A 26,241-nucleotide genomic window follows, 5' to 3' on the forward strand; every position below is an offset into this window, starting at 1 on the left:
CACAAAAATTGTAAAAGTGTCCATTTCAAAGAAGAACTGTGTTCCCACGTTGTCTCAAGAAGTGCGTATCTGATAGTTTCTCATACAAATGGAAACAGAATCAAATCCCCCTCCCCCACCAAATCCCTGGGGAGGAAGTAGTCCCAATTAAGAACACTGCCCTGTGCTCAATTTCTAATAAGATATTTTAGGAGTGCTGAAACTGCTTTGGAATCTTCATACCTCCTTGCCACACCCCTGCATTCCAGCTGTTTGGGGATTAATGATGATGACTCAGCCTGCCTCTTGGACATTACCCTAAGCCAGGGGTAGGCATCCTAAGGCCAGTGGGCCGGATGCGGCCCAATCCCCTTCTCAATCCGGCCCATGGACAGTCCGGGAATCAGCGTGTTTTTACATGAGTAGAATGTGGCCTTTTATTTAAAATCCACCCCTGGGTTATTTGTGGGGCCTGCCTGGTGTTTTTACATGAGTAGAATGTGTGCTTTTATTTAAAATGCATCTCTGGGTTATTTGTGGGACATAGGAATTCGTTCATATATTTTTTTTTCAAAATATAGTCCGGCCCACCACATGGTCTGAGGGACGGTGGACTGGCCCACGGCTGGAAAAGGTTGTTGATCCCTGCCCTAACCAATGCAGTGTGTTTCATTCCTTTTGGATGTTTTGTGTTAGCAAAGGAGACCATGCTGGTGCCCTCCGCACTTGGAGCTGGGGCAATGTTGATATGGGAAGTAGCCTTGGTGTACATTTGTCTCACAAAACCAAGACTTTTTGATGTTAACGGAGTGATGCAGGAAGGATGCGCTATTGCAATTCTATGTGCAATGCTAACATAACATCAGAAGTGGCCTAGATTGTGTAGGAGAGATACCCTTCATATTCTCAGAGGCATTCTGGGTTATTTTTTATTACAATGGTACATTGGTTCTCAAACTTAATCCGTTCCGGAAGTCCGTTCCAAAACCAAAGCGTTCCAAAACCAAGACAGTAATGCAAAATGGATTAATCCGTTCCACACTTTTAAAAACAACCCCTAAAGCAGCAATTTAACATGAATTTTACTATCTAATGAGACCATGGATCCATAAAATCAAAGCAATAAGCAATGTACTGCAGTCACACAATCAATCAATCAATCAGAAGCTGAACTGGGTCCCACACAGTCACAAAAACAAAACAAAAAGAGCCGCCAAAACAAAAATGCGAAATAAATATCAAAAACCGACAGACCTCAGCGTAACACTCAAACCAGAAGCGTAACATTCAAAATGGAGCACATTCAGCTTCTGAAAAAAGTTCACAAACTGGAACACTTACTTCCAGGTTTGCAGTGTTTGGGTTCTAAGTTGTTTGAGTACCAAGGCCTTTGAGAACCAAGGTACTACTGTATTCCACTTTTATTGCATAGGTGTCTCAACTTTACTCCAAGATGTTGAATGGAGCATACACTGTTCTCCACCCATGATATCCTAACCACAACCCTGCAAGACTGACTGCCGAGGGTCAATGAGTGCCAATGCTGAGTGGGGATTTGAATCTGGAGTTCAACACTCTAACCACAATACCTGGACACACACACACACACACACACACACACACACACACACCTGGGAACCAAAAGCTAAACCCTGCCTATAGCAAGAGAATGTGTCAAGATTCAAAACGTTAGCTTGCAATGGAGATCTGAATGTTTGAAAAACATTGTGACATGTATTCATCACAATTTAGAAACACATGGAGAACATACGAACAAGGCCAAGTATCCAGACATCTCACTCAGGGCATTTTGGGGGATGGAAGTAATTCACAACCAGAGAGCACAGGTACACACAGCCTCATCTCGGAGCCACACTGAGAACGTGGGACCGCTCTAGAAATACAATAAGGAAGGGTTCGTGTTCAGCTAGGCTAGACTGGAAAGGTTCATGTTTTAACTATAAACTTAGCACACATCTGGAAAGAGGAAGATTTGAATTCTGGAGACAATACAATATAGGGGGTGACCATTCTGTGCAGGGGATTTCGTTCCTGGTCCCCGCATGTGTCGGCAAGAGCATACTTAAGCCTGCCCTGTTCTACTCTCTTCCAGGTCCAAGTGGAAAATGGTTGTCACCTGTATACAGGAGATTTATGCAGAAACACAAAATATTTTCTAGCCAAAGTTTAGCACTTTTAGTCTTCATTATAAAAATTACACTGCAATCCTATACATGTCTACTCAGAAGTAAAGCTTGTTGAATTCAATGGGATTCATTCCTAGGTAAGGGTGTATACAATAACCTCCCAAGCCTCAATTATAGCCACAACTCTTCCATTGAAATCGACAGGACTTTCAAATGCTAAACATTTCTTTTGCTGTTAAACAGCTTTACAAACAGAGAGCGATTTAATAAGGGGTCGTGCTAAAATGTGTCTGAATCAACAATTCATAGAATACAGATCTCACCTGGTTTGACAGGACCGTGCTATATAAATGATATTATAAAACAAGAGGACATATTTATGCTTTCTATCAATGAAGCCTGTTCCAGCTTCTTAAACCAAACAAATGCTGTCATGTGCTTTTGGGTATCCATAATATAAGCCATCTGTGAAAGGCTGTTTTTTGTTTTTTTGCAAAGGCATCCTTTCCAGGACGCTCTGATGATTTTGTCACTGCTTGGGGTTTTGGCAGGTCATCAACATCCCTCTAATTCCCCTTCATGAAATATAGCTTGTGAGCAGGATCTTCTGAAGGAACAGGCGAAAGATTTGAAAGTACGCCATGCCTGCTTTCACAAATGCAAAGTTTTGCCTTTAATCAAAGTGTGTTTTACTGTGCTGCTTGTCCCTACTGAAAAAGGTATCCAAAAACACTGTTTTCAATGCCTGCTAAAAACTTTATTGTTTAGGCAAGACTACTTAGAAATGTGATTTTATTTATGTATATTTGCTTTTACAACTGTTGATTTTATCTGTATTCTGACCATTTTATTGTCTGCAGTTTTCAAGGTCTGCTTTTATCATTATTTCATTTTAATGACTATTTTATACTGTTATGTAAACAACCGAAAGACAGTTTTTGATTAAGCAGTATATAAATCTTGCTGAGTAAATAAATAAAATATACGGACAGGCTAGGTAGTCTGACCAATTTAGAAAGACAAGTCCACTTAACTTATTGGGTGGGTGGCGTTGCGGGCCGGACCTCAGGGCCTGTGGTGATCCATCCTGGGGCCTGAGATGGGCACCCTCCTAGCTGGGGGTTGGCCATGCCGATGGTGCTGGGCAGTGTCCCGCCCAGGAGGACAGGCCCCACTGACCAATCAGCACTGGCGGGGGGCATGTCCGCAGTATATTTAAACCACCTGTGCCAGAAGACTGTCCTTTCACTAAAGAGCTGGTCAAGGTGATTTGTTGTCATTAGGAGCTAATGGCTGGAGATCGTTATGGAAGGGGGCAAGTCTTTTTCCACTCCCTTGGCTGGAGGAGACATCAACAAGGTGTGTGTGAAATGCGGGGAGACGAGCACAACCAAAAGAAACTGGCAGTCTTGGGACTGGAACTGAAAAGAGATATAGAGCCTTCCTTCACTGCTGATGGATGGAGGTGGTGGTAGAATGGCACATAGTCACTTCTGTGAGTGGAGAACACCACCACTGGTTAGGGGAAGCTTCTCCCTGCTGATCTGAAGCTACTTCACCGGTGGAAGCTAGCATAAAGGCCTGAAATGAGATGTTTCAGCATGGGAGGCCAGTGGCTTTGGTTACACCAGGTCCAAAGGCCTGTGCTTTCCAAAAGGGGCCCAATCCTTGGATTTTTGGAGCTGGTATAGCAAAATATAAAACTCTCCCACACACATTCCCATTTTCTGTCCTGGTGGGTGTTGAACAGCAAGGCTTGGGATGCCACAGTGGACCCACCATTCCACAATATTCCACACCTCCCCTGCCCCACAAAACTGCAGTGTAAGCCACTCAAGAGGCTACCATAACAAATCAGGAAGCTCCTGATGCCAAATCATACCTATTGGTCCATGTAACCTAGTATTGTCCACTCTATCTGGCAGTTGCTCCCAATGGTCTCAGACAAAGGTCCCTTTCACATCACCTGCTATACAATATTTATAACTGGAGATTGAACCTATGCCCTTTTAAAATGTGTTGGGGGGTGTTATTGGGTTGTTCTTGTTTTTATTTTGATAATGTACTTTGTGGTTTTATATTCTGATTTTATTGTGTGACACACACACATTTTACATCTGCATGACATATGAAGAGGATGGATGCAAGCAAGCAAGCAAGCAAGCAAGCGATACCTCTGTTAAATCTAATTCTTTCCTATCTCACCCACTGGGGAAAAGAGATACCCCCAAGTTACCATGAAAACAAGGATTAAGAACACACATACACAAGAGAGAGAGTGTGTGTTAATAGAAGATACTTCATGCTTAGTCTGGAAGGTTGAAATAATTATTTGAGCCAGGTCAGATGGAAAACTTTTTTTAACACCCTTCAACATGCTATAAGAAAATATATATTACAAGTCATGGTTTTATAACTCATAAAATAACATAGCTGAATTTCCACTTCCCTGCCCCCACAGTTTAAACCAGCAAGTGCCTAAACTTTTCCAGCCAAGGAAAGCATTTTCTTAATGCTTCAGCTAATAGGTGAATATGAAGTTTCATTCTCAGAGGAATCAAGAGACGCATATGATAAACAGCTAAAATGCAAAGTGTGTGTGTGGGGGGGGGGGTTAGTATGGGCGTCTTATTGCTGCTGGACAAAAGCTTTGTGTGTGGCTTAAGGATTTTCCACTACAGCCTTCACACAACTCTGTGTGTCCATTCCCAGTATTTCAACTGCAGCCATTTTTTTGTTTTGTTTTTGCTATTAGTCATCATTTATGGGCTGGGTGGAGGTGAAGATACAGCTTTAGACTTATGCAATGCTTTATTAGAAAACAGAAATAAAAAGGCTGCCTGCTTGCTAAAGTTTGATGGAATGGAAAAACAGGCTCAGAAAAAGTAAAGGGATGCAAGGATGCCACCTGGGACTCGGATAAATTTGAAAGAAAGGAAAAACCTTGGGAAAAAGTGATTATGTCCTTTACATCCCTCCCAAGACTGTTCACTATCCCTTTTTCAAATAACAGCAACAGAATACTATGATATAATGAATTATGCGCTTGAAATTAAGGAGGAGGAGGCAGGAGAGTTAAGTGTCCATTGTTCATATAAAGGACACAGAATGTTTGCCACTTAATTACAAGTTCCATCACTGTCAGTGAAACGAAAGGGAAAGCTGTACAACTTTCAACATTGTCCTTCATTACTAGGGTATGGTCCTAGGATCTTTATCCAGGTGATGAGCATCAGTATGGCCTTTTAGCACCTAGGAGACATTCCTGCATTACTTTACAGGACTTGGCATATGAACTTCAGAGAATCGATTCCAGCTATATGAGCAGATATTTATACTAGGCATTGGTAGATGGATGGGCAAAGAAGAAGGAAGCGAGTATTAAGGAAGTTGGGATTGGAAAAGAATGAAAAGAGGACACCTAAAATAAAGGTCTGGGAGAATCCATGGCTGCTGCACACACTTTTTGGTAAAACACAGTATTGCCCATATTGCCATCGTAGCGATGCGTCAGACGTGCTCTCAAGAATCTGGAATTCTGGCAGCCTCAGAAAACAGGCCACTGGAGCACTGTATATATCAACATATCTTTACTTAGGAAAAGAAAACAGCAAAGGAGAAATGAAAATCAGGAGAGGAAAGCAACTCCAGCCAACATTGGCCACTAAATACAGATTTTCAGTTAACTTCAGTGTGTTTAATTCTAAGATAGGCATTTCTGATTCCATCCACCCAGTTGAAAAGGGAAAGACCACACCAGAATAAGCAACAAAGGGTGGTCAGATCCATAATTTAATGACAGCGCATGGAAGCCACTACAGAAAACTTGGGGGTAGGAGGCATAGGGGAGAGAAACATTCTATAGTGTGGTTAAGGGGCTGATTTCTAGAACCAAGCCACAGTATTTTCCAAGCTTGGGCAGCTTTTATTGAAATTAAAATAGAAAACCTAAGGCCATATCCCACACAGAAATTGACAGGTTAGCAATGACATGGAGCCTACCATGGTGAGTATGACTGGATGGCGATGCTTTAGAAAGAAAAGAGAAACATCTGCAGAACCCAGCACATCACACTGCCATGTAGGAGCCATCTACCAAGAATGGCTGTCAGCCTGCAGTTCTAGACTGCCCAGGGCTACTTCTGCATTTCACAGATTCGTAGAGCTGGGTCCCATCTAGTCTTGTCCTTGTCCAAAAGCAAGACTTTCCACCTGTCACTGTAGTCTAGCCAGTTGTGGCTGTCCTCATGACAGCAATCAAAGATCCTGGTTTGGTCCTGATGTAACATTTTTTTCTTCCACAAAGGATGACCCATGGAAGCTGTTACATAAGAATACGGGAGCCAGGGCTCTTCCAGGTGACGTGTTGATTAAGCATTTTCTTTGCACATAATTTGTGTGGAGATTGTGCAGTGTCACTGTTCACCAAGCATTCATTCATACCACAGACATTTTCTGGGTGGTGGTTGTTGTTTTTTGTTTGTTTTTTGAAGTGGGTTTGATGCCAAAGAATGCCAAATCCAATTTAATTGTGCAACCTAAATTTGCCAGTTTATGACTGAATCATACCCGCAAAACAGCGACAGCCTGGAAACAAGAGGTAACTGGTCCAGAATGCAGCAGCCATGCTTTTTAACTGAGCCACATAATAGAGATGAGGACTGCTGCTCTTTAAAGTTCTGCAGTAGTTATCACATAGTTCCAAGGCTCAGTTCAAAGTGCTGCCTTTGACCTTTAACACCCTAAATCAGCCTTCCCCAACCTCATTCCAGATGTTGTCAAACTCCAACTCACTATCAGCCTCACTGGAAAACTGGATATATTAGGCAAAATTGCATATAAATTTGTAAATTACGAGAAATGCCCACTAAAATGCTGGTGATTTTTTGTGAGGTTTCTAAACACACACACACACACACACACACACACACACACAGATTCAGAAATGTGTCAAACTGAAGCACGGGAAAATGAGAGAAAATGAAATTGACAGGTTCATCCACCCTTATCTAGGAATAAGCCCAATTGCCTCAGTGTGGTTTACTTCTGAGTAAACATGCCCAGGACTACAGTGCACTTTCAATTCTTGGAAAGAAGCAATTAAAACCATGCTTTTGTTTGTGTTTCTTCAAGCTTGATGAAATGCATTTATCAAGACCCCACCAATGACTATAGTTTTTGAAAACTGGACACGGTTGATAAATAAAACTGGGAACACTGGAAGTCTGGGATGCAGGTTAGGGAACATTTCCTTTGCAGATTTTAATATATATATTATATGAAATGAGACTAAATAATAACATAGTTGGTTTCCACTAAGTAATCAAAGAATGACATCATTATAATCTTGAGCATGGCCTACTTGCCTTCCAGACTCTGAGGTAAGATGAAGTGTGTGTGTGTGTGTGTGTGTGTGTGTGTATCAGTGAAGTCAGCTTTTATTTGGAAGGCCAAGAGTAAGCTCTCCAGCCAAGGGTGAGTTCTTTTGATCACATGAGCTATGATTAACCAGTCAGGAAAAAGAAATTCTATCTGGCCCCTATTCTGCTCCGCTATTCTCCCCACCCTCTACCCCATAAGTACGGTAGCTCAAGCATGGTTCCAGCTAGCAACACTAACAGTGCACTGGGGAAGAGCACTTAAAATATCTGTGGGGATTTAAAAAGAAATAGTGTCATGGCATTTCCTGCAGTCGTACGCCTTTAGCACATTCTTAAATCCAGATTCAGGTTGTTTGTGGTTTCAAACTGGATGTAATTTTAGTGGATCTCGATCAGAAACATAACAAAAATGCTGACTCTCGTGGCAGATGTGAAAGTCCTCACATGATTCCCTATTCACTGAATCCTTCCTTATTTTTAGCCTCAGCACGCTTAACTAGATTAAACAAAACTTTGATTTTAAATAGACATGTTGGTATTGACCTTGAAAGCCCTAAATAGTTTGGCATTAGAGGTTATTTGAAGGATGGCCAAAACAAGAGACAACAACTGCTTTTTTTCAAAAAGTGCCAAGTTTTATTGGTGCCCACTTTCTTTTGGAAATAATTCCTCTCCTCCTCAAGGGCTGGTCTCGATACTGACTTTTTCATTCAGGAGCTTATTGAGTCAAAATCTGAAAGACCAGCCACACACAAATAAACCTGCCCAGGGCTTAAAATTGGCATCAAAGGCCTTTCTTCTCAGACTCACTGCCATAAGATGTATCAGAGTAGTCTTCTTCTTTGGCGATCACTTGTAACCAAGTAAGATTGTCTTTCATGAACACAATCTTAATAGTGAGTCCGTAAGTGACTGTAGAGGCCAGTTCTGAATCCACACGTCCTTCCACAGTGGGGACATTGGTTTCCGGGCGGGAGTTGATCACGGTGTGGATTTGCCAAGCATGCCTTCCTCTTAGCATGTTTCTCCCTTGCGTCCTGAGTTCGAGTGTCTTCAAAGCCCATGACTTTAGCATGTTTCTCCCTTTTGTCATACAGTAGATAACAATGGCTCTCAAAGTGAACCATTCACAGTGTGATCAGCTGTTAAAACAGGGTTGTGTTATCACCTCAACTCTATTTATTATTTTCATTGCCATGATCCTACACTTTGTCGAAGGGAAACTCCCCACTGGAGTAGAAATCATATATCAAACAGATTGAAAGCTCTTTAATCTGAGTGTCCTGAAAGCAAAGAGTAAGGTTACCGTAATTTCTGTCATAGAGCTTCAGTATGTTGATGACAACGTAGTGTGTGTACTCAGAGGATGACCTCCAAACCACACTAAATATCTTCTCAGAAGCCTACAAAAAGCTTGGCCTATCACTCAACATCCAAAAAACCAAAGCGCTGCACCAACAAGCACAAAACAACCCCTCTGCAGCACCACAAATCCAACTTAATGGTGTAACGTTGGAAAGTGTCAATCACTTCTCCTACATGGGCATTTATTTTTCCACAAGGGATGACACTGATGCCAAAATCCAGCATCGCCTGAGCTCAGCAAGTGCAACTTTCTCCTGATTGAAGTGCAGACTGTTTGGGGACCAGGACATTCACAGGGAAACCAAAATGCTTGTTTACAAAGCTATTGTACTACGAAAGCTATCAGAGTAGTAGGCGCTAGAAAGATATAGCCTTTTCAGCAGTGGCCCCATATTTGTGGAACTCCTTCTCACATCCTTATCAACTTTTAAACAGGCCTTGAAAACCTTATTGTTTCAATACCCATCAGGTATTTTAACTGGTTAAACTGTTGCTGGTTTTTGCTTTTTAGTATCTGAATTGTGCTAGCCTATAAACTGTTTTTAGACTGCCGTTCATCTAAGAAAATAGGAAGCTGCCTTATACAGGGTCAGACCATTGGTGCATCCAGCTCTGTATGGTCTACACTGACCGACAGTGGATCTCCAGGGTTTCAGGCAGGATCTCTCTCAAATCTACCTGGAGATGCTGGGGATCAAACCTGGCACTGTCTATGTGCAAAGCACATACTCTTCCACTGAGCTACAGCCCTTGCTTTTAGTTTTGCAATTGTAATAGCATTGTTTCAGTTGTATTTTATGTTTTTAATTGTTTGTGTGAGCTGCCTCAGGTGGCATATAAACACTGAATGGTCCAGTCCTCTCATTCTGTTAGCACAAGGATTTATGCTTGCATAACAGAAGCCCCAGTAGATGTAGAACAAAGCCATAAAGGTGGTAGCCATTGATAGTCTTATCCCGCTTGGATAAGTCTAATCTTCCTCCAAAGCCATCCAAGTTGGTGGCCACCACTGCTTCTTGTGGGAATGAATTCTATGGTTTAACCATGTGTGAAGAAGTGCTTCCTTTTGTCTAGAAGAACATAGGTTCCCCATCCTATGAGGCACTCAACCGGTTATTACAGAATCTGGAAGGCGAGCCCCAATGAAGGATCCACCTGGTTTCAGATGTGGATTGGACTACCTGTCCTCAGGGGCGTGTGGGAAATGACTCATGGAGACACACCCTTCATGTTGGAGACACGCCTCTTGATTTCCTGCCTCAGCTGTTCATGACAAAGCACTGAGTGACAGCGAAGTGACATCTGCACCACAACTGCTAATCAAGCAGGAATCGGTGGGAATTGTCACCTTGACCTCGTTTCTACCATGCTATTGGCAAAGCTGCTATCCACGAGCGCTCTCTGTGCCGGTGAACGGCTGCAATATCACCGCAAACAATGTTAAAATGGAGCGCCGGCTGCTCTAGAATATAGAAGGCAGAAGGAAATTTACGTGGGTGGGAAAGCACATGTTGCCAGCTGGAGGAGGAAGTGGTACACCACACTTACTTCATAAGTGTGAGGTTTTTATAAACGAACTCTCTTGAGGATTGTTTAAAATAGACAGAAAATGACACACAGTCTCCAACTGGGCTATGTTGTTGTTTTAAAAGATTGCACGCATTCTAAAAACATTAGCGTGCTTCCTCGTGCTCTTTCCAAAAGGCTATATTTTTAACCTGAACCTCTTCCGAATGGTGGGCAGTTGAGTCACACAGTAGTCCTCAGCACGGTACGAAACAAACCGCTTTACCTTTTTCCAGAAGGGTAGCTGTGTTAAGTCTGTTGCGGAAAAATCTGTGTTATCCACCAACACTCTTTTGCGAGCAACAACTGATGATAAAGCAGTTATCACTGTCTGTACTTTCTGCATTCCATTTCCTTCTGACCTCGATGTTGACAGTCTTTACTCCGGGGCCATGAGTATATCACACAGAGATATACAAATGGCTGGGAACTGCAAACACAGAGGTCGGAGGGACATCAAATGCAGAAAAGTACAGGCAGTGATCATGACATAATCAATATTATTAACTCAAGGTAAAACTTCATGCATCTGATGAAGTGGATGCTAATCCATGAAAGCTTCAGTCAGCCTTCTCCAACCTGATGCCCTCTCACACTTGCTGAGAACACAGGAAGCCATCTTATAATGAGTCAGAACATTTGTCCATCTACCTGGAAATGCTAGGATTCTGCTCTGCCACAGAGCTAGGACCCTTCCTCCAAACATAGGAAGTTGCTGTATACTCAAGACTATCCGTCCATTGAGTTAAATGTTGTCTACATTGACAGGCGGTGACACTCTAGAGTTCTAGGCAAGGGGCATTCTCAACCATACCTGAAGTTGTTGGAGATTGAACCTGGGACTGTCTGCGTGCAAAGCAGATGTTCTACCACCACCAACGGGTTGCAGACCACTAAGGGGCTAATGGAAGTTGCAGTCCAAAACATCTGGAGTGCACCAGGTCTGCAAAGGTTGACTTATGTCATAATAAATTTGTTAGTCTTTGAGATTATCTTTATTATCTTACCTGACAATGAAAAACATACTCGGGGGTTGTTTTCTTAAATTTCATGTTCCAGACCAAGGCCACGCCATCAGGTTCATGTGGAGCATCTTCATTGTTGTTATAGGAAGCAACCATAAGCTCTGGGTACTGTGCAGATAAAGAATGTGCTATTAAATTTCAGCATGCAAGGGGGGAACAAAGTTTTAGAAACAAAATAGAAGATAGCAAGAGGACAACAAATTCCAGTGGGTCACCCAAAATGAGTAAGTGTGTGTGTGTGTGTGTGTGTGTGTGTGTGTTTAATATTTCTGAAATGCATTTTGAGCATTTTATCTTCGGGGGAAATGCAGCTGAAAAAAACCCCACTGCAGGAAAAATCCACAATCTTCTCTCATTTGTGATATGGTGATAACTAATATGGGTCTATCTTACAAGATATTGTATTATACTAAGTTTTAATTTATTATCTGCATTGTTGTACACTGCCCTGGAGTCTTTTAAAAAAATAAAAATAAAGATTTCTTGGTTTACAAAAGTATGTGCAATGTCTCTTTTTTCAAGTTGGGTTTACTACAGACCCTAGAGTCTGTTTTGATCCTTTGATGCTTACCTAGGAGTAACTGCCACCGTACACAATGGGGTTTATGCTTAGGTAAGTGTGTGTGTGTGTGTGTGAGAAAGAGAGAAGTAATTCCACTCGCAAGATAAGAGTATAAAATAAATGTGTTTTATCATTTTTATTTATTTAAAATGTTTGAAACTCGCCTTTTCAGACACACACACACGGTGGCTTACAATAAAAAAGGGTAAATATATAGTGAAATCGTAAGATGAACAGCATTAGAAATGTCAGATACACACTAGGAAATAAAACAATACAAGTGCAAGTTTAAAACCGTAATAAAAACGATGGATGGTTTTTTAGAAAACAAGTAGCTGAAGATCTAGTACCATTTAAAAGCCACTGGAGGCACATAAAAGGAGGAACTCCGTAGGCAGGATTGGGGGGGGGGAGGCCATTCATCCATCTTTATTGACTTATAAAAACATTTATCCATCACCAACTCATATAAAGTATCAGTTATAAAGACAGCATAAAACGATTTATAAAATAAGCATAAAAATACTAACTAATAATTGAAATGACCATTTCTACATGTCTCCTCAAAGGTGCATCTTGAATCCCATGGGGAGACTACCTGGCAGGGGGACTAACTTGGGGTGGAGGTGAATTGCAGACAGAAGGCCAGGATAAAGGCTGGTTAAAAAACAAAAACAAAACACCAACAGTTTGCTCCTCACATTTCAGCAGTATTGGACATCTGTTTTTAATGTTAACAGAAGCTAATGGAATCGTAATGTCTAAACTATGCCTTTCATTTCATATCAGGATTGCCAACTTTTTTCTATGGCAGAGCTCTTCTGCCTTTGACAGCTGCACAACAAACAGAAAGCTAGCCTTCACGACAGGAAAAGCTTTAGTAGTTTCATTTGTGCTTATCACTCAAGCATTAAATAGCATTGGAGCAGGAACTATTGTAGCGTACAGATAGGGTTGCAAGATATCCTTCAACAAGGTCAGTACCTATATTTTCCCCATGTGAACAAGCCAGACTGGCTCCAGAGATAAGGGGGCCTTTGGCAAAATGTTCTGTGATGGGCCCTCTCCTATGTAGGTGGGCCTCAAAGGGCTAACCTGGCTGCAGGCAGCAACAATGCAGCAATGGAATATTGGGGGCAATTGATCTGATGCTAGCAGCCCAGGGTTGCTTGGGGAATTCTTTAAAGTAAAAAGTGTGGTTTTGAAATCTGTGACTGAAATGGGCAGTTCTGAAAGGTTCAGTCCACCATCTTGATTCAAAATGGCACCCAATTTTATCCAAACATTGACATAAACCTGCTCCTTGATCTCACGAACTGTCACACCAAATTTGGTTGTGCTATCTTAAGCGGTGTCCAAATGGAAAGGGAGGAGACCAACAACTTCAGTTAAGACAAAATTAAATTTTACAACTTTCCAAAAGCTACAGTAGAAGCATAATACTATCCACCGTTCATCCCCATCATGGTGATGGTCTCTCTCTCTCTCTCTCTCTCTCTCTCTCTCTCTCTCTCACACACACACACACACAACCCTTTCTAGCAGAATTCCATTCGGCTTGATTCGTGTGAATTCCAGCATGCCTTTGATAAACTGTGCACTGTACAGTGTAATATTATCACAGTGTGCTCTGATGCATCTGTCCTACTTCGCTGTCTTTTGCACTCCAGAGGTGAGAGGTCAAAGCGCTCCCTTTGACGTAATGCACAGTGACAGTGAGAGCAGTTAAGGTGTACATCCAAGAGGAATAAGGCTTCGGAGGAGAGAAGGTGAGATGGGGCCACCCCAGAACAAAGCAACAGGAGACAGAAACATGCTTGTGCGCCTGAGGGCACAAACAATTACATTTTTTGGCAGTTGCCTTCCAGTTGACTTTATCTCGCTGTCCCGGGAATACAGTAAATGCTGCTTGTTAAAAACCTATCAGATAAGAATCCCATGTAATTTCCAGCTCCTTGAACAGCCTGAGATAAGTGTTTCCTCGGGCTTGTTTCCCAGTTCTGAACAAATCCACATATGCTTACTGACCACCCACGTGCCAACGCATACCTGTTGCAAAATGGATTCGATTAAGATGCATAGATGCTTAAAATTTCCCTTTAAATGTAGCTGTGGTCATATCTCATAAGCATATCACTCCAAGGTCTGCATTATCTTCCTCAAGCAAGCTACAAGTTTGAGGTTCAGACAACGTATTTATTGAGCCTTCATCCTGATACGCTTGCACAAAGCTTACATGGAGGTTAGATTATACCTGGTCTCTATAAAGCATTCGGTCCGAATTCTTTGCAGGGAGGTTATATGACAATGAACATTCATCCTGCATTCACCCTGGTTTGATTGTGGGCTGTTTATACACCTTCCCGTTATTCGTTTGTTCATCCCACACTTTTCAATGCATTCCCCCGTGACTTTTCTAATCAGAAAGTCCATTTCTTTTAATAAGTGGATTTGTTGCACTAGGGTGACAGAGCACCTTAATTCACTGTGATTCCACAAGCCGTATTTCCCTGGCATATGCTTGAATACCAATTTAAACAGTCATGGCGTCCCCCAGAGAATCCTGGGAAGTGTGGCTTCTTAAGGATGCTGAGAGAGTTGTTAGGAGACCCGTATTCCCTTCACAGTGCTACAGTTCCCAGAGTGATTTAACAATTGATCACTCTGAGAATTGTAGCTCACGCAGGGAATAAGGATCTCCCAGCAATGCTCAGCACCCTTAACAAAGCACAGGATTCTTTGGGAGAAGCCATGACTGTTTGAAGTGGTATGATACTGCTTTAATTGTATAGAGCAGATGGAGCCTTTGACTGATGGCGGCTCCCTGGCAGAGGTCTTTCACATAGCATACTACCCAGTTTATCAGTCTTTTAAAATGGAGATATAATACCAGGAGATGAATCTGGAACCGTTCGCATGCAGGGGATGTATTCCACCACTGAGGCATGGTTCCTTTATCAAAGTCACATGGTATATATACAAACTGCAGAGCAACTTTGGGTGTGCCCAAGAGCTTACGGCAAGTGCAGGGACATGTTTTATTTTGCCGCCAATCTCGGGCCGTTGAATCTTATGGCATGTAACAAATCTCCCTCAAACAGCAGCTTGCCATCCAGCATTTGTGGTATTGGGGAAAGTGGTTCAAGAAACAAGTCTAAGAGCTTGGAACTAGTAGCACTGTTTCGTTTCATTTTCAGACTCTGCCAAATTATATATTTCCAATGTTGGTGTGCTTTTGTAAATACAAATCTTACCTGAAGGGACCAATCCATGCAAGTGACAACCCGGTGCTTAGACCAGTGCTCATCGTAGAACTGACGGTTAAAGGAAAGGTTAGCTCCAGCTTGGACATCTCTGTATGGGTTTGAAAAAGAGTTACACTTAAAGTTGTGGTTGGTTTACAATTCCAGCCTTGGCGTCAGCAGCTGGCATGCTAAGGCAGATGCTGAGGCTCCAGTGACCTAGTTTGTGCCCACCACAGCTGAGTCTTTCCCTGGGATCTCAACACTTGGCAGCTGGTTCTGCAGGCCTCCATTTTGATTTTCCACAATGCCCTGGAAAACTCATAATGTCAGCTCCTCCAAGGCATTGTGGGAAATCAAAATGGTGGATCAAACGTAAGAAGGGACCCACCACAGGGCACTTTGCCCGGGTCTCACTTTGCACAATGCCAATTGTTTTAAAAGATTTCCAATCATTTATTTCCCTTGCTATGTTTCCTTAGCTAGTTAGTGTCTTGGAACTTCTTGGGACTGTGTCTTCTCTGCAACCCACCCTGAAAACTATTTTGTCTGAAGTAGAAAAATGGGGCGGCAAAAGAGATTTCCTCTTTAACATAGTAAATCCATCCCTGTGTCAGTGTATACCTACTGTGTCAATGCTGCGCCTGACCAATACCTCATGTCCCCAGTGCAAATCCACATACATTATTCAAGGCATATAATTGACCCACATGGCAGAAGGCCTGAAGCGACACTGGACACTTCAAAGCACCTGCATATTTGTCTTCTTCTTTTTTAGTTTGTTGCACCTGACTTTAATTGTTAGTAGGAGTCACCCTAACAAGACATTCCATACTGTAGGCTTCAGTAACATACCAAAGGGTCAGGGGTGACCTCCAGCAGGTAGCAGAGGGCAGCAAAAATATTTCCCGCTGCCCCTTTGGAGACCCTCAATGTTGGCATTCCACTGCATATTTTGGAGCTAAACCCAGGGCTGTAGAAACCACCCTCCAATGTGGAGCCAAGCCCACCTTAAAGGATTGATTTTTTTGGTCTGTAACTAGGAGCTTCACATTAAGCCAACTATCCCCAGAAGAGGAACTTTAAGGGTAAACTGATGAATCATATTATATATGCCCTCATACACTATAGCAGCTATCTGTTGTGCATACAATACTGTACCGCCACAACATTTTCAACCATAAAACATCTTGGGTGCCTTGGCAGAAAAGTGTTTTATAGAAATGTCATAAATACATGGATTATAAACACAAGGGTTTGATACAGAAGAATGTATTTCACTACTTAATCTAATTATCGGTCTTTAAAATGTATAAATTACTGGAATTTGACACTGCCATGGGAATGGGCAATGTCAGGCATGGAGTCTGGAGACCTCAGGCATGAGGTCCAGTGCTGAGGGCCTTCTGGCAGTTCCCTCGCTACGAGAAGCCAAGTCACAGGGAACCAGGCAGAGGGTCTTCTTGGTAGTGGCACCAGCCCTGTGGAACACCCTCCCACCAGATGTCAAAGAGAAAACCAACTACCAGACTTTTAGGAGACATCTGAAAGCAGCCCTGTTTAGGGAAGCTTTTAATGTTTAATAGATTATTGCATTTTAACATTCTGTTGGAAGCTGCCCAGAGTGGCTGGGGAAACCCAGCCAGATGGGCGAGGTATATTATTATTATTATTATTATTATTATTATTATTATTATTATTATTATTATTATGCAGCCCTTGACGGCTCTCCGTCTGACCTTCAAGACTCTCCCCAGGCCATGCCCTTCAAAGGCCCTACTCTGAACCCTCCCTGACTGCTTTTGCCTGGCTGTAACCTATTCTTGAATTATGAGAATGCCTCTTGCCTGTCTAGATTAATAGCAAGATGTGGATGTATGTGTGAAGAAACCTCTGGCTTTTGCATGGCAGGACAATAGCATACTTTTGTCATTGGCCACACCCACTTTCGTCTCTGTCCCCACCCACTACTAGCATATGGTTCCCCCCAGGAAGGCTGCCCATGAGGGAATGTGTGTGCTTAGGACTGAAAAAGGCTCTTCCCTCCCACTCTAACACAAATAGTATCTATTTGTTTGTTTGCTTTTTATCGCGTTGAAAATAATAAAATACTGACCCATCTTTCTCTTCCACATCTCTGCCACCATAGTCAAAGAATATGTCAGAATCTTCAGCTAGCGCTCTCTCAATCACACGTATTGTCCGGTCAAAAAATATAAGGAACTCTTCTGAGTGGAGAATCTGCTGCTTTTCTTCCTCTGTCAGTTCCCTGGGAGGAGCTTACAAAAGCATATTGGCAGTGTTAAGCCCACAAGGATTTAAATATTTCCAACTGAATTAAACAAAGTCTTCAGGAAAGAAAGGAAATATTCCTATGAAAGTTGGTAGGGTCGAGTGGTTTGCTTCCTTCTAAAGAATCACTTCTGAATCCTCTCTAGATGGACAGCTGCGTAATCTTAGAATGCAGCCTCTATACAGAAGGTACCCTATATCGTGCATATTTATTATTCCGGAAAAGAAAATACTTAGGATCCAAAATAAAATAAACCCCACGTTCAGATTTCAGGAAACATTTTTGACTGATGTATGTTGCAAAACTGAACTTGGAAAAGCATTAAACGGCATTTCACAAAGAAGTGCTCTTTTAACACAGAGACCATTTTCAACCAAAGCTTTTAAAAAAAACGTTCGCAGCCTATTAAAAGGCATGCTTTACTTCATGGTATTTAGGTTTCTTAACATGAAGACATAGGGCCCTTCTAGAGTAAGGTTAGTTTGGGTTTTTTGCATGTGTACTCTTTCTGTAACAAGTCATTGGAACAATAATAGTGCATTAGTGGTGGCTTTTTACTGGATCGTCCACACATCATTCTGCTTTATCAGTTGTTCTGTGATGCTTTCCCAGTGTCAATTGCAATATTGCCTTCGGGGGGGGCATACTTGTGCTGTAGTGCAACAGAAGTGTGGAACATTTGCGGTTTGAAAAGCTACAGAATTTAAGCAGGAAACTACGGGGCACGAACCTATTGCAAATGAAGCAGTGCGATTGCTCCAAAACCTCTGCAAGTACAAATGGCATTGAAAACTTGATTGCTTCTAGCATCTCCAGTAACACCATGAGCTCAAATCATCATGAATGCTCAATCAAAAGGACTTCTGGAGGGGCCCTTAGGCCAGGATCTTAAGGGCCAAAAACACATGGGGGAAGGTAGCTCAGTGGTAGAGCAAGTGCTTTTCATGCAGAAGGTTGCAGGTTCAATCCTTGGCATCTCCCAGTGGAGCTGGGAAAGATCCCTATCTGGGATGCTATTTCTAGAAGATGTCACTGGAGAGGAAAAGATCCGTGACTACTTCACGAGAGCACACAACTTTCTTCTCTTATGCTCACCACTTCCTGAGATGATTGAACATGATGGGTTGTTTTCTGGTCCCTTATGTTTTCCTCTGCTGCAATAAAATAAAATGCCTTCTGTGTAGAAGTTTACAAGCCAATAAAATGAAATGAAAAGCAGTACACAGCAAGAAGGCAGCACTTTTCAAGATTTACCCAGCTTATCGTTTTCTATGAACATCTGTGAGATGCATCTATTCCAAAAAGGTGCACAGAGTGGAGTTCTTGGGGAAACCCCATAACGATGGAACCTTATTCCCACTGGGAGCCTTCTAGGCCCAATTTTCTGGCAGTGTTAAAAGACCTTTCAATTTAAGCACACAAGAAAATAGCAGGTAACCATACTGGTCCATGGGAGGGGAGGGGTGTGCGCAAAAGTTAACAGTAGGGCAATAGGTTTAAATGGCTTTATTAGAGCCAACTAAAACATCACAATGTAGTGAGAAATCTTCCTCAGATTTCTCTGAGTTCCTCAGAACTCAGAATGGATATTGTCACGGAGACAAGCCTGGATCGGGAAAGGAGCGTGGGAGGAGGAACAGTGAGGGAAAGCGGCAAAGCAGACAGGCAGGGGGAGGGGGCTGGGTATAGAGAACCGGTCCCATTAATCTCAACAGATACGTCCGATGATGACAGCCCTCTCTTGGAGATATCGCCAGAAGAAAGGGGGAATACTGACGTCAGTAATAAACAGGGGGAGGGGAGCAAGAGAGGGAGGAAGAGATTTACGCGTCACTTCCGAGGCACCCGGAGGTTCTTGTGCTGGAAGAGGCGCGAAACGGAAGACAGCAGTTAGGATGTTTGTAGCAATGGAGTGCAGACGTGTTTTATAGCTCTGTAATTAGTAAGGACAATAAAATGCTTTGAAAACCGAGAACCGAGCCGGCTGTTATCTCACAGCAACACCAAAGGCAAGGTTGCCGTGACAGATATTAAAATGGAGAGTGAGGGTGGATAAAAATATGCTCCTAGGCATGGTGGAAAAGTTCCAGTCTTCATCTTGTAAGAGAAAGTAGAGGAGATTTTATTAGATGACAAAGGTTCTGTAGAACTGAGATGGCATCTTCATCTTACCAAAAAAAAATAATGCCTAAGACTTTTCTTTACCAGGTTCAGGAACATCATTTTGGCTTGTTGTTGCTCTTATTTTTACTATGTATTTTGTGGTTTTTATATTGTAATTTTATGTTGTGAATCGCCCTGAGATCCGAGGATGAAGGGTGATAGACAAATGAAAGTCAGGGATGGCGAACCTCAGCCCTGGAGGCCAAATGTACCCCTCCAGGTCTCTCTGTCCAGCCCTCAGGACTTGCCCTAGGCCACACCACCTCTCTATAGGCCTTGACTGGCCCTGCTGGAACCCCTCCCCAATGGCCCTGAACTGTGATTCTCTTACGCTTCTTGCTTGCCTGCATGGAATATATCCTACTATACAAAGCGAATTGCTCATACGCCCATTGCTCCACTCAGTTTTTGTGCTTTTGGCCCAACCCACCACTGATATGGGACTCACAGAGAATGTGGCCCTCAAGCTGAAAAAGTTTCCCCACCCGTGCACAATGTCAAACCATGACTTAGTGTGAATACACAGGGACCAAGAGAGGAGAAAGCAGCCATTTTGGTCCTCCTTTTCTCCTCTTTCCATTGTGTTGTATGGCCAATGGTCAGAAATGAAGGGAGAGCCACATAGGTTCCTGATGCTCATTCCGGTGACCCTACTGATAGGGATGAAATGACCTGCCAATTCTGGTTCTCTTTGTTCCTCATTTTTCCAATCTTAAACTCAGTTCTTTTAAAAAAAGAAATCCTAATGAAAGTTCACCAGCATTTTAGTGTGAGTTTCTCCTAACAAATATGTTTTTTATATATAATTTTGACTAATATACAAAAGTAACTTTCCCTGATATGGTGTGGTTTTATATGTTACTTCCACTATTATCTTCATTTTTATGCACCCTTTCCCCTAATATATGCATTTATGCAAACAATTCTTGATTGGAGAACTGCACCACTAAATTCAGACAAGTGTGAATTTTGAAGGATGGCTAAGTTTCGGTTTGCATATTATTTCAGGAAGTGCAAATTTGATAGATTCGGTTTTAAATGCAGACTGGATAAAACATCTCCTCTATCCCTACCTACAGTAGATGTTGTCTTGTGGTTATTTTGGATTCTTATGTTTACTCAGAAGAAGTTCTATTGTGTTCAATGGTGCGGGGTAGGAGGTAGAAGAAATTTTGCAATTCTTCACCCATTTTTAAAATATGTGCAGAGGCTGTAACAGAAGCATAAAATATGATGGGTTAAAATCCAGGTCCCATTTAAGACTTTGGCAAAACAGCCTTTTATTTCACTGGAGCAATGACTGCATGCAATATGTAGCCAGAAACCACAGGGAACTATCTGCTGTACATAAACACAAAAACATAATTGTTTTAGACAGTGTAGCAAAAAGTAAATGAGAAAGAAAGCCAGAAGACTCATTTATTACATTGCCCTAAAAAGAGAGAGAACAAGATAGCACTATGCCAACCCAGAATTTACATGATATTTGAAAATCTCAGATTGGAGTTAGTCTAGGTGTTATAAATGTATCTAACATACATAATTACATGAAACAAAAAGAGGGGTAAAGATGCACTGTCTTGGATTCAAAGAACCGAGTGTAGTTTTTTGTACACTCATTGAGACTTTGCTACCATTCTTCTTTATTAATTTAGAAGAGTTCTAAACAACAGCAATTTTAAAGTGGGCTACAACTAAAACAGTTTTAAAAATTCACAGTGCAATTTTTTTTAAAGGCAGGATAAATCACAACTAGCCAACTAAAAAAACATGAATGCTGGCATTAGATCCCACTGAATAACCAGGTCTTGGACTGCTGTCCCATGGTGCTGCCATGTCACAGAGGAAGAGAGACAAAAAGTTTGGGTGCCACCACTGAGAAGGCTCCCACCTGCCACGTTGCCAAAGATGGTACAGCCAAACCAACTCTGCTGGCAGATCTAAACAAATGGGCAGACCTATATGAGAGAAGGCATTCCTTGAGGTATCCAGGCCCAAGCTGTATATGGCTTTGTCAGTCAGTGCAAGTACCTTGAACTAGGCTCAGTAACAGATAGCCAGTGTAGTTGTTTCCAGATTGGTGATATATGTTTGCAGTATGTCACACTAAAAGAAACATGTCTGCCACATTCTGCACTGGCTGCAGCTTCCTGAACAGCCTCAGGGGCAGCCCCATGCAGAATGCATTACAATAGTCCAGTCTAGAGGTTACCATGAATCATCAGGGCAAGGCTCTCCCTGTCCAAGAACGGTGCCATTGTGGTCGTGAAGTCCCAGGTTGGTGCAGCCAAGGTAGCCTTGGCGTGAATGTTGAAGCCTCCCAGAATGATTGTGCTGGGATCCTCCAACATCACGCCTGAGACTGCCTCTGCCATCTCGTGTAAGGATGTCCCTGGGCAGCAGGTTGGGTGGTATACCAGCAAGCAGCATCTGTCTTTGGGGTCCAATGTTGGGTACAATTCCTCAAGTCTTGAATTGGAGCAAAAAGGTAAAGGAGATAGGATTCCTAGGGGTAATGGTGACTCCTGCCCCAAACTTCCAGACTGGACTGGTCCTGCATCAAATACCCAGCTGAGCAGAGCTGAATCAGATCAACTCCACCCACCTTGTACAGCCAGGTTTTGGTACTAAATGCTGAGTCAGGACCCTCATCCACAATCAACCGGAAGTGTTCAAGCAGATCAACCAGAAATATTAAAAGTCCTGCTCACTTTGCTAAAAAATTAAATTTCGATTGAGGATTCAACGGTTTTAGGGATTTATTAGAGCAACAGTGTGGCAGGATGGGCTAGCAAGTTACATAGTGTTCCTAATTAGTATTTTGTTTTCTGGGGGCGGGGGGAATATGCTCTCTTTTTAAGTTGCACACATACATAGCATTTTTATTCACATTGCTTCTTAAAACGAGATGCTGGTGTGACTTGAACGATCCGAGGTTATTTTAAGTAAAAAGAAAGAAGAAAGAAAAGTTCAGCTCCCTGAGCTATAACCAGTTTTTAGCCCAGAGCAAATTTTTATGGCTGGGTTATAAAATCCTTCAAAAACAAGATTCATAATGGAAGTGCTGACACAGGCTTCAACTGCTATACAGAAGTGTGAATGGCGCCGCTATAATATCTATTAAGGATTCTTTAAAAGTTGGGGGTTTTGGGGGGGGGGGAGGTAATAGTGTCTCTTGTTTTGCATAAAAAAAGAAAAGAAAAGAAACCAGGGGACTTTATGCCAACATAAACATGCATTTAACCCATTATATACTAATTTGCAGGAAAGCCCTTAATTCTGAATAAGCATTGCAGAACCCAGTACCAACAGGAAATGTTAGTCTAAATTCCTGTTTTCCCTCTAACATATTTTTAATCACTTCCATGAAGCACGCATGAGGGTTGCAAAGTCAGAAAAGGAAGGGATTGTATGAGGGAAGCAAATGTGATTATGCGATAAAAACAAGAGCAGAGAAAAATGGAAACCTTCGTAAGGAAGACTCCTGTACAGTGGTACCTCTGGTTACGTACTTAATTTGTTCCGGAGGTCTGTTCTTAACCTGAAACTGTTCTTAACCTGAAGCACCACTTTAGCTAATGGGACCTCCCGCTGTGCCGCCAGAGCACAATTTCTGTTCTTATCCTGAAGCAAAGTTATTAACCTGAAGCGTTATTTCTGGGTTAGCGGAGTATGTAACCTGAAGCGTCTGTAACCCGAGGTACCACTGTATAGTCGAACCTCGGGTTACGTACTTTTCGGGTTACATACTCCCGTAACCCGGAAGTGTAACCCGCCACGTGCGGGGTCTGCGCACTTCGCGCATGTGCAAAACGCGTTGTTTGGCTTACGTACGTTTCAGGTTACGTACAGCAACCCAGAACCGATTAAGTACATAACCCGAGGTACGACTGTATTGGTATTTTATCTTAATTATTTCACATGCTCAGGCTGCTGTCCTATTCACACTTGCCTGGGGGTTAAGCTCCCTTGAACTCTTTGAAACTAACTTCTGAGTTAATGTGAGCAGAGGGGGAAGCTGGTTGCTTCTAAAATCGTGTGGCTTGGCCTATGCAGTAATTCCAATAGTTCCAGAGCCAAAGTTGCTTAGTCTTGAAGGAAAGGCACTCTGCACATGCTCAGAGAAACACAGGAAGCTGCCTTATACTTAAGCCAGGCCACTGGTGCATCAAGCTCAGCGTGTACAATGACTGGCAGCAGCTTCCCCGGGTTTCAGACAGAAGCCTTCCCCAGACCTACCTGGAGACGCCAGGGATTGAACCTGCGACTTTCTGCATGCAAAGAAGATGCTCTGTCACTGAGCTACAACCCATCTATCTTTTTTAAGGTTGCTGACTCATATGAAATGAGCTCAGGCCTTCATAACAGAAGCCACAAATGGAGAGCCAGTGTGGTGTAGTGGTTAAGAGCGGTAGACTCGTAATCTGGGGAACTGGGTTCGTGTCTCCACTCCTCCACATGCAGCTGCTGGGTGACCTTGGGCTAGTCACACTTCTCTGAAGTCTCTCAGCCCCACTCACCCCACAGAGTGTTTGTTGAGGGGGAGGAAGGGAAAGGAGAATGTTAGCCGCTTTGAGACTCCTTCGGGTAGTGAAAAGCGGGATATCAAATCCAAACTCTTCTTCTTCTTCTTCTTCTATTTTAATTTGCAATCAATTCATTAGGAGCGCTGCAATGAGTGGACATTTGGCGTTTTACCTGTCTCCTCAGAATGACAAAAGTACCTTTTACGTGTTTATGCTGTCAGTCTCAATTCATTCTCCCTCCCTTCTGCTCCTATGATATCAACACTCTCGCAAAGTGCCATCCTATCTGAGTCAACAACCGCGCTTCCTTCAGAATTCTGTGGTTTGAGTTCCTCAAAAACTGTTACTATCGAAAACCCCAAAAAAACACCCTATCCAGCTACCCTTTGCCTCAGACCTGGCTTGACTAGACAAGAAGAGGAGCCAGTGGCAACATGAAGCACTTCTCCTAGACTAAACTATAACAAAGAAGGAGTTGATGTTAGTTATGGCTCTCCTTCAAATTCAACAACAAAAGTATACAAAGGGCGCGCTTGCAAGCATGCGAAAAAAAGCCCACTAAAATAAATATATATCTTTCAGGAGTCTATTTAGTTTGGCTTTTAAAAGTATTCGCACATAATCCACAATGTCGCTTTCCAGAGATAGCCAAATTAGGGCTGCTTTTATGTGGCAACAGGAGGAAACATGACACAGATCTCAACCAAAATTGAACGGCGGATACCGTACTCAATGGCATTGTTCTTGCTGCTTCCTAAGCCTGCTTGCTTAGCCTGCTGGTAAAAAAGGCATGCGCCTAATTGGGCAAAATTTGCTAAATGTCGGTTTAGATAGATGGATTTCACTAGTGCCCCTCTACCCTAGTTACTAGTATTGAAAGCCAAAATGGGGAACGCAGGAAACTGCCTGATATCGGTTCAATTTGTCCCTCTAGCCTAGTATAGTTTTCACTCTCTCTTGATGGCATTCTGTGGTCTCACCTATCACCTTAAAAAAACCACAACTTTGGAAATGTCTGGAATTGGACCTTGAAGCTTCTTATGGCAGTGAGATGAAGAGGAAAGGTCTTTTGAACTATTCATAGTTATGTAGAAATGGGAGTCATAGCCGGTGTTAACTGGCACCTATTGAAATTAGTGAAGGAGGCCCATGGCTCAATGGTGGAACATCTGCCACGCCTGCAGAAGCTTCCAGGTTCAATCTCTGGCATCTCTGCAAGTCACTTTAAATGATACCGAGCTAGATGGACCGATGGTGAGTACACGGCAGCTTCCTGTGATCCATCAACTGTCAAAGGTGCAGGAGCCCTGCCTTCTTTGGAACATAAGAGTGTAAGAACATAAGAATAGCCTGCTGGATCATCTTATCCAGCAGCTTGCTCTCACGGTGGTCAACGAGATGCCCTTTGCGTCTAGCCACTTTCTATACGCAAAACATGCACCCTACTGAACTACAGACCATCTCCAGTCTCCAATGCACCCTGAGCCCTGTTCACTCATTCTTTCCACCTACCCCCTTGTGCGAAGGGGAGGGGATGGAGGTGAGTCCATTGGGATACCCCCCTGCCACATGTTCCCCATTCCTGAAGCTCACCCCTCCCCCTCTCAAATAGGCATCCCATAAAATTTAGAACCATCATCTTCCAGGGTTCTTAATTACATGGACAGCCTACTCAAGGAGGGCAGGCTCTCTATTGTAGCTATTCAGCCCCCAACATATACATGGGGGGAAACAACTGGATGACACAGGGGGGGGGGGCTGCCCTGCTTAGCTGACCTCTCTATGTCTAAGTCACCGCCACTGTTCAGTAAAACAATGTCTATATTGATTACATCTATATCCTGTCTTTACTCCAAAGAGCTGATGCTCTCTCCCCCACCCTCCAGTTTACCCTCCCAAGAACCCTGTGAGAAAGGCTAGGTTGAGGGAGAATGGCTGGTCTAAGATCACTCAGTGAGCTTCATGGCTGAAAGGGGATTCGAACCTGGCTCT

General features: G+C 42.7%; 1 protein-coding gene across 6 annotated transcripts in view; it reads right to left on the reverse strand.

The window, feature by feature from the left end:
• DYNC1I1 (dynein cytoplasmic 1 intermediate chain 1) overlaps nucleotides 1-26,241 on the reverse strand; it is a 190,089-nt gene that overhangs the window by 76,247 nt on the left and 87,601 nt on the right. For all 6 annotated transcript variants that reach the window (XM_033165245.1, XM_033165251.1, XM_033165249.1 and 3 more), the window contains 3 exons: nucleotides 17,384-17,546; nucleotides 15,280-15,379; nucleotides 11,446-11,571 (listed from right to left, as the gene is read on the reverse strand). In XM_033165245.1, coding sequence (XP_033021136.1) covers nucleotides 11,446-11,571; nucleotides 15,280-15,379; nucleotides 17,384-17,546 — 389 coding nt within the window. The remainder of the gene's footprint in view (nucleotides 1-11,445; nucleotides 11,572-15,279; nucleotides 15,380-17,383; nucleotides 17,547-26,241) is intronic.

Source organism: Lacerta agilis, chromosome 12 (genome assembly GCF_009819535.1).
Source record: "Lacerta agilis isolate rLacAgi1 chromosome 12, rLacAgi1.pri, whole genome shotgun sequence".
In the NCBI taxonomy this organism is placed as follows: domain Eukaryota; kingdom Metazoa; phylum Chordata; class Lepidosauria; order Squamata; family Lacertidae; genus Lacerta; species Lacerta agilis.